This window comes from Boleophthalmus pectinirostris, unplaced genomic scaffold (assembly GCF_026225935.1).
Source record: "Boleophthalmus pectinirostris isolate CB_2022bp ecotype Guang Dong unplaced genomic scaffold, ASM2622593v1 HiC_scaffold_1, whole genome shotgun sequence".
Taxonomy (NCBI): Eukaryota; Metazoa; Chordata; class Actinopteri; order Gobiiformes; family Gobiidae; genus Boleophthalmus; species Boleophthalmus pectinirostris.
The window spans coordinates 21,043,498-21,053,420 of NW_026570970.1; the positions used below are offsets into that span (position 1 = coordinate 21,043,498).

A 9,923-nucleotide genomic window follows, 5' to 3' on the forward strand; every position below is an offset into this window, starting at 1 on the left:
TCCTAGTGTTAGAGACGTCTAGAGACACTTTTTAAAATATTCCATCCAGTCCTTGTATTTGCAGAGGTCGCTGATGTTAGGCTAGTGCATGTCACTGGCCAAAGTTAGCCTGCTACTAAAAACAGTCTTACCCACTCCACAAAACACCCGAAGCAAATCTATTATTACACTAGACTATCAATGTAAATGTCTGTGTTGATAGAATAATGTTTGAAATAAAACCATACTTGCATCACATGAATTGTTGCATGTTGACGGACTATTTTCTCATATATCAGTCCGCCACTGCCAAGCTTTCTATCAGGGAGTACAACTCGCGGCTGCTGCTCAGACATAAATCCTTCAAATCCAAGGTGTTTTTTTTTTTGTAAAATTATTCTATTGACACAGACATTCACATCGACAGTCTGGCATAATAATAGATTTGCTTTCGGTGTTTTGTGGAGTGGGTAAGACTGTTTTTAGTGGCAGGCTTACTATGGCCAAGTGTCTCCACACGTCTCTAACACTCTGGCTCACTAGAAAATGAGGTCCTAAGTCTAAAATTCTGGACTTTCCCTTTAAAAACAAAAAGAGAAATGTGATCAATCAATCTGAGGAAAAAAACTGAAATTAGTCTACTGTTTTGCCATTATTGTACAGATACAAATAGATAGATACTTTATTTATACTGAAGGAAATTCAAAACGCACTCATATAAGCCAACATAGCTGAGATTACCGTCTTCCTCACGCACAAATACTACACTTGAGACAAACGGAGAAAATTACACAGCGGGTGTCCATAATGATTATAATGTGACAGTTGGGAGTTTGCTCAGCTGGACCAGAAAGTGCTGCTCCAGGATTGATGTGTTGCCATAGCGACTGAGACATCTGAAGAACAATGTCATTGCTAATTATCTTGACGTCCACTCACTGATAGCATGACATAACAAGCCAGAGGATGGCAAAGGGATTCTGATACCACAAGCAAACATAAAACAATACGATTATCAATATGTAAGGAAGAATGGAAACGAAACCAGTGTCTTTGTGTGGTCAGTAAAATCAACAGTTGTTTTTGGCAGTGGCCTAGAGGGGGCTGAGAGCATACTATCACATGTAAACACGTAAAACTGTTTATCTTACGTTACATAAACTCAAATAAATTCTGATCGTATCACTGGTCAAACAGCAAGGCAAAATTATTCAGTAGGGATGTAACAATAACTGAAATATTGTGAGATTGTATCGTCAGCGTTCTCAATAATATTGTGGGCCATCACAATATATTGAATTACAAATCTCTTTGCTTAAAATAAGAGTTATGGTGCAGCAAAGGCTAAAAAAAGACAGAGGGAACTACATAGACCATGATCCTTTGCTCAATTTCAGTGTAGACTACATGAAGAAATAACAGTTCTCAGCACTTTTAAGTCTTAGTTCTTTGGATTAAGTCTTGTCAAGGCATTTTAAGAGGAAAATGTAGCATATTTACACTTTTTAGCTGTTTAGCCTCCACAAAATATCACAATAAATATTGTCCTGTGAGATGTATATCATGAAAATATTATCCCGAGAGGTTTGGATATTGTTACATCCTTAAGCTTTCCCACAATATCACAAAAAATATCGTACCGTGATGTTCATACCTTGATGATATCATATTGTGAGACTTGGACGTTGTTACACCCCTATTATCCAGCATAGACAATTCACACATATTAGACCAAAGTGTAAAAAAAAAAAGGATCACAAATGAAAGTGGAATTTGCTTCATTGAGAACGATAAAAATGTAAAAATGACATGACAATGACAAAAGTTAATTCTTGTTACTTACAAAATGACTTTAATTATTTTATTACTCATGAAATTATAAAATGGTTGCAGTATTTTCATTCTATTGACTATAATATTATATATATAATAATATATCAAATAAAGTTTTAAATAGTTCTAAATGTACTTGAGCCTCAACCAAGACAAGCAAGTTCGAGGACATTTTGATAGATTGCCATGATATCACTAAACATTCCCTGTGGGCTAATTATTCATGTTCACCCACCCTTATGATAAATAATTACACTTACACCATTGTAGTAATAAATAATTCTAAACAATAGGTCGTTATCATGCCAGATCAACATCTTAATCCACCAGTCAAGAAATATCATTATGTTAAATGCATATCTTCTTCCTTCCTTCCTTCTTTTTGCAGGTTTCCCACATTCACATCCGCCTACACAAAACACTGGTTCCTTGTTCTCCCCACACCTCCCCCTTTGCTCTGCAGCCTTTGTGCGACTTTGTGCTTTGATAGGAGCCTGTCACAATCACTTAATGTTTTCTTTAAAGTCCCAGCTGCCCCCCTGGGTCACATCTGACTGGTGCTGGCGGGTGGGCACGGTTATGACAATTACATTTACAGAAAACAGAGAGGAAACGCAGCCTATCCCCAAGTAGACTATTCAACTGTATTTGAAATAGTATACTGCTGAGATATATTTATTACATATTTCTTACTTTTGTATTATTTACTTAGTTCTATTATACTTTAATTTTACTTGTGCATATACATTTAGATAATTATACCTTATTTGACACCAATCTCTTGATAATTTTGGTACATATTTAGAATTTATAATTATCATATAAATATATTTTTTCTCTTTATTATAATACATTGTGATGTGCGAGCTACAGTGTCCAAATAATTTCCTTTGTGGATCAAAAAAGTCTAAGTCTAAATAACCGTGATATGTCAAAATTAACAATGCATAGATAAGTTCATAATGGATTAAACCAGATCAAGACTAGTTTTACTGATTCAGGCCCTCATGAAAAAAGGCATATTTACATTTTTTGTTGAAATCAAGTGGCTATATTGTTATACTTCAACACTGTTGGTTGCTTTATTGTGAAATTGAAGACCTGACACAGAGCTGCATAACAACTACAGTATTTTATCAGCGCACATGCTCTTCTCTGCTTTCTGATTGGATATTAGCTATAGGCCTAATAGACAATCTGCCCTTAAAGCCAGTAGAGGCCACTGATAAACCACACTGGGTAATTACATGTTGCAGCAAGTTCAAAGGTACATGGCCTACAGAGGTACTATAACAGTTTGAATTTATTAGTTTTTCCTTTCTTTATGACCCTCTGGTTTCAATTCAAACTGAAACACCTAAATCAGGGCATACGAAAAGTCAAACTCTTGATCAGTCTGGACATAAGTCAATCAGCTTCATACTGAAAAAAGACAATTGCAAGGGGTTATATATGAGTTCCCCTTTAGCAAAATGTAAGTGAGAAAGCGCAGATTATGTTCGGAATTCTGCTTTGTTAGTATGCAGGCTAAAAGAACCTGTAAAAACCTGTATAGGCCTATAGTTGTGAGTAGTGCAGAGTAGATAGCTGAAGTGACAAGACTAGACATTTAACTTTGCTTCCTAAATGTTTTGTGTGCATTGAATTTCATTCAATAAATAAAACACAAGCTATGACATTATTATCAGTTTTCAATGCAACAAATGTTACAACACAGGCTCCTGCAAAGGTGCCAATCAAAATGAGCATAAAGTTGTGTAAATAAAGGGCTGCTCTGCCCTTCAAAATAATAACGCCACCCACAGGTATAAACACATCTGTCCACATGAAAGGCATCTCTCTGGATCAGTCTAAAGACGGGGGAAAGGAAACCACTTAGACGAAAGTTACGGAGCAGCGCGTAAGATTAGTAGGCAAATAGGAGAGAGCCCGTCCTGTGTTATGTAATATCCTACAAACTGAGTTATTAGCGGCCACTAAACAGAAGCTGCTGCAGCGACAGGACCAGGGAGATCAGCAGGCTCACGGAAGACACGAGCAGATGAGACGGTGCATACAGAAAGGAACCGTCTGAAATGCAGAAGATTGTGCACTTCATTGGCAAAGTAAATGCGCTACACATCTTTGGTGCTTTTGGCTTGCTGTCAAAACACCTTACACAACAAGGCGCCCAGCGACAGAAGTAAACGATGCATCTCAGCGCATCTGCTCTATTTCTCCCTCCAGAACAACTCATGACCACTGAAAAAGTAAAGTTTTATCCAATAAGCTATGTCGTTTACCTGATATGCCTCCGCCGACCACTATCACATCGTAGGTGCTGTTGGGTGCAGTCATGGTTGTCCTCTTGCTCGGTGTGATCTTCCCCCGGCTTGGCTGTGTCCACCGCCCGCTGATGAGCGCAGGGCGAGCGGACAGCGCATCTGTATTAAAAGCGCCGACCAGCCTACTCCCCAGGCCCCGCCCACTGGAGAAAGCGCCTCTGCCTCACACGTTACCCAATTTAACCCACACGCTCACCGTGAGTAGCATTTACAGGCTAATTATTAATATATCGTAACGATGCGTTTAAGGTTTGTACAGAATTAAAACAAATAATTAGACTAATGTGTAGTGCCTGTGACCTGCTGCACATGTCCTATGGTTAGTGTACTACAAACTCCACGTTTTTGTCCAGCATGCTGTTGGATGTGCCTCTTCCCATGTGAAAAGTAACATTTTCGGTCTAAAAGTGTTAAAGTGTTCTGTGATAGGCATTTAGAAGAATTTAAATCTAGAATCTAAATTGATGACAACATCATTTTATATAAGCTATACTTTGAGAACCTTGTTGCACCTGTAGGCTTGTCTGTGGTAAAGGTATGGTGGTTGTTAGAGAATTCTATGATATAAATGTATTTCTTTGATTAAAGTCTCATTAAAGTGTTACTGTTTCTATATGTAATTCTTTCATTAAAGTATTAATCATTTAAAGGGTGAAACATTTAAATATTAATCATGGTGTAATCAACATTGCTTTGGGTCTGTTTTGGTTCAGGATGTACGTGACATGAAAACGGCATCAGATATGAATGACATGTCAATTGACAGATTAAGCTAATCTACTATGAGCGCCAACAATTCTGGGTTTGTCCCATCTTATGTTAAAACTGAAGGCCTTGGGGAACCAATTGTCTATCTTTGGGATGTGTAATCAAGAGTGAAATGGGAGGGTGGTTCAGTTGACGATTGTTAGTTATAAGATAACATGTGAAATGTATGTATTGTGATGTTCATCAAGTATGCTTATCTGTGAAATGATTTTCAATAAAAGTGTGACTTGGAGAGTTGTTGAGCAGAGTAGGTCAGGGAGCTGACAGACAGTGTTCACGACTCTCCTTGCGTAAGTATAAATTTTAACCGTCTCTTTCTGGTGTGTCTTTATTTAATGTATTTTTGATGTCTTTTGGGTAGAATTCCCTGACAATGGTAAACCTCAAAGATTAATCCACAGGCTTCAAAAGAAAGACATTTCATTGGGTTCTGGGACCATATTAGGGTTGTTTTTAATATTTCTTTTAATTGTGCACTGTGTAACTTCTATGGTGGAGAATCTGCTACCTGCTTGTCTCTGTGGAGATATTATTTCTTTGCCTGTAATGTTCTACAGTAGGGCATTAAGGATATCTTGCTATTTGTTCAATTACAGGTGTTTTATATCTCAAAAATACCTTAAAACTGACCTGTCTCCATTATGATTACCAAGTTTCTTTCTATACTGTGGTATAATCAAGGCAACATATATCTCCATGGAGACAAGCAGGTGGCAGACCTTCAAACAGAAAAGCTACACAGTGCACCTTTAAAGGGTGGAGGGTTCACTACACACCGCTTGTCTCTATAGAGGTATTATTCCACAGTATGTCATTGTCTTACTTCTATGGCATTAAAAACCTATTTACAGTGGGGTCACCTTTGCACAGATCTAACCTGACATTTGTACACACTGTACTTACTTTGAATGTTATGTTATGTTACGCATTGAACAGTGATTATTGATTACATTTTCACTTTTTTACTGAGAGCAGAGCTGTAAAAATACTAAAACCTGTGGCTTCTGAGTAAACTGCTCCAAAGAGGTTCCCACTACAGGAACACCTCACCCCTCTGCCCTCTGGTCGGAGCCATTACATTTTTGAACAACAGGCCTCACTGAGTGTACTGTAATATGCTCTGTTGTTGTTGTCTGTGTATTTGCCAGATGAGCAGTGTGTTTGTGGAAAAGACTGTCTCCTTGGGGACAACAAAATCTAAAGTGTGGAGCATTCCAGGCCAAGCAATGACATGTCTCCCTCCCCTAGCAGCTACACCATGTATCCATAATAAAGACACCACTATGACTATTTAAAACATGTTTATTACAGGCAAAGAAAATAATTACTATTCTATCTGGAATTCAAAGTTGTTGTTTTTTCATATCTAGACATGAAAATGTCAAGTGCGTAGGTTTGGTGTGCTGTGACAAAGACTCTTCAGCCAACAACACACTCTCTAAATAGGCCTAGATATGATATTGCAACATCCTTTTGGTCAACAAAAATGCTCTACCACAAAAGACATCAAATATAGCCTATGAAGAAAGCTACATGGCTTTATGTAGCAAAGAAACACTCAAAGACTCTTTACAGAGCATTATTCATTCACTCCACACTTGGTGGTGGCAAACTACTATTGTAGCCACAACTGCTCTGGGGCAGATTGATGGAAGCGAAGTTAAGTAACTACATAGTTTATACTATTTAAAAATATATATATATTTTATATTCAAAATCTCAAAGTAGCAACCCTTTGAGTTGTCGAAAAATGATTTATTCACATTTGTTTTTGTTTTACATAATTCAATATACCTTGCTTCATATTCTTGATGTCTTCTGTATGTGTATATGAAATGTAAAAAGTAGCTTTAAAAAAGAAATTGAATGAGAGGGTGTGTCCAAACCTTTGACTGGCAAAACACTAATTTGTTTTGTATAATAGACTCTTCCAGGCCTGTGCATCTGGAAACGGAGAGATGTATTCTATATATTCTATAGTAGACAGTGGGACTTCTGTTTGAATGTTAACTACATGTTACTTGTTATTAGAGCTCTGTTAAACAAAGCTCTTTGTTTAAATCTTCTTATCATTTTATCATTTATCCCCCCAGAGTCTAGCGCTTATTAAATACTGTTAATAGTTAACATTACACAGTTCGTGTAGAATGGTGGAAATTAGTGTCATAAAGCAATAAAATGTCAGGACTTTGACTTGTTCATAACAAGTCTTTCTGTTTATTGTAGAGAGCAGACCATTGTCTTTGGGCATCCCCCTGGTGAAAGGAGGAGGTAAGTGCTACACATGTAGTCCAGTGAGCTGCCCCAGTGCTTGGTAAACAAAAGCATGTTCATCATCTTTAATCCTAATCTGCCTTTATGGGCTAATCCACGCTGTGAGCCACTATTAACATGCAAACTCCTCACTGTATGAATGTAAACACACGTTACACTCAGTGGTTCTCAATGTGTGGTTCAAGTACCACTCGTGGTACACAGGCACCTTCTGGTGGATTGTGACTCTGCAATGTCCAGTTTTATTTTAGTTATTTTTAAATCATATTCATATTTTATTCTTCTTTGGTCATTTGGTCATCATTTGGTATGACTGAGTTTTGCCCTGATCAGATGGCACTCAGAAAGATGAATATCTTTGGTTGTCGCAGGCCAGTTAGTGTGAGAAGAGTACTAGTCCATGGAGATGAGGCTGCAAATTCTCCCCTAAAAGCTTACATAGTTCACCATTAATGTAATGTATTATTCATTAGCCAGTGATATTAGTGGTTTTATAGTTTAAAAAAATCACAGGTTTAGATTCAAAACATTACTTTTTATGAGTGTTTTATTTTATGGGTCTGTTCTGCACAACTGCTCCTAGGATATTCTTCCTTGTGCTTTACTTTACATTGCATTTATAAGCATTATTGCATTTATACACACTTGCAAATCACACCGTGAGAGGCCACATTTGCCAGTAGGTGGCAGCAACAGCCTAAAAACAATTCTGTCTGTCTTTCCTGTCTCTGTGAGGGCCACTCTTGCAAGACTACGTTGGTTCTGAATGTTTGCATTCTAAAAACAAGGCCATGCTATTGATGTTATTGTTACAGATTGGTGACTTTTATTATTGGAATAAAACAATGCATTATAGTCTTTTACAGTTGGCTGTGCAACGCCTGAAATTGCATTTGGTGATTTTCTTTAGTCAAGAAAATAGTGCTTTTGTCATGTTTGTGTAAATCCTTGAGCCCTGGTCAGTTATTCACTGTGTTAATGTCCCTTCTGTGCTGCTCAGTGCTGCTGAATATAGACCCTTTGTATGGAGCTATTGAATCTGCAGCCACACGCCTGTTGTTCTTCTCACGTCTGGCATCTTAATGCAGTGCTTAACACACAGATGTGAATTCCTCTTTAACAAGACTGCACCTATAGTGTGAGCCAATAAAAACCCCTCCTTTAGCAAGAACTTTATGAAACGCTTGCATGGTTATGATTAGGAAAGATGAAGAATGAACGTGTGATGTCGGCAGGATAAAGCCATAAAAGGAACATATGCACCCGTATGTCTAACACCTGGAAAAGCATATTTGATATAGGTTATGTTCTTTAATTTGACATGCATTTATGGTCAGTAAACATCAATATGACACCCATTATGCCACTCTTATGTCATAGTAGTTTCCATAATGACTACACCCTTTGCTTCATGTCACCAAAAGCCTGCCACAACTGAGAGCTTGTGTGCTGATAAAGGAGCTTCACAGTGAGAGGAGACAGCTAAAAAAGGCAGATTAATCTTGCGACGTGAAGCTTAAAGTACTTTATTAGGATCACATGTGAGGCGGGCGGGCGTGCTGTCAGGTGCACTATGGATTGAAATGTCTACAGGAACAGCAGGGCACATCAGAAGGTAAAACATGTGTACAGAAGTGTGCATGTGAATACGCAAGACCTCTTAGAAACCTGAAAGACGGCAAGGAGCTGATTTACTGCTCAACAAAGAAAACAGCCATAGTTTAACATACATGTGCAATGACAGTGAAATAGCTGCATCAAAGAAAGGCCTGGCTCATGTAAATACATTACTGTCACATTACCTGCCATACCAAATGTTTAACTGTCATTTTAAGCTACACATTTCACTTCAGAGTTTCAAAGAGTCCACAGTGAAAGGCAGACAAACTATATGATGGTGCAACTATCCTAAACATGGGTTAAAGATCCTATATTACACAAAATTCACTTGTATGAGCTTTAAGTCATTTTACAATGCTGTTACCTCATCCAAAACAGACCTGGAGTTGTGTTTTGTTCCATTCACACATGTTTGAGGAATCTTTATTATTAATTTGTTTACAACTCCAAAGTTCAAAATGCTCTGTTTCACCTTGTGATGTCATGAAGTGGTAGTTTTCAAGTTAACAGTTACCTTTTATCTTTTTTTCAGTAACGACGGTCAATTCTGGGCTGAAATCATTCAAATGATTCTAGTGAAGGTGAAGGTGAGTTTGAAAACACATTGGAGCAGTGCCTCTTCCTTGTACATGATGGACCAGAGTGTTTTCTGTTTGAGAGAAAAAACTATATATGCAGGGTTTGTTTTTTGAACATTTGTGAATGAAATGAAACACAAAGCCCCTAAAAGAGGTTGTTTTTATATAGTTTAGGTATTTGATGTTTCAACAGTCCAGTAACCACATTATTATGCTTGTTCAATATGTTTAGGTCTTGAATAGGTTGAACAGTATCCAAATTGGCATTAGAATCTAAGGAAATTGAATTAAAACAATGTGGTAATGGAGACCAAACTAAAGCAATGTTTATAGTTCAGAGCTTGTGGAGCCAGTATGCCCTTCTTGTGTTACCGCGGGACTGCCTGGTTTCTTACCATGCATGCAGGGGATCTGTGTGTTACAGTGAAACGTAATTGTCAGAATGTAACCCAACCAATAATCCTACATGCATTTTCTAGACATGGTACATCTGAAATAACTTTGCTCACTGATTCTTCACATTAGAGGCTTCACATAGACTACAAAA

At 37.7% G+C, this 9,923-nt stretch overlaps 1 protein-coding gene across 1 annotated transcript in view; it reads right to left on the bottom strand.

The window, feature by feature from the left end:
- The window catches only part of mao (monoamine oxidase), a 29,232-nt gene extending 25,083 nt beyond the window's left edge, over positions 1–4,149 (bottom strand). Inside the window, exon 1 of the mRNA XM_020936203.2 lies at positions 4,095–4,149. Coding sequence (XP_020791862.1) covers positions 4,095–4,149 — 55 coding nt within the window. The remainder of the gene's footprint in view (positions 1–4,094) is intronic.
- Positions 4,150–9,923: the final 5,774 nt, after the last annotated feature.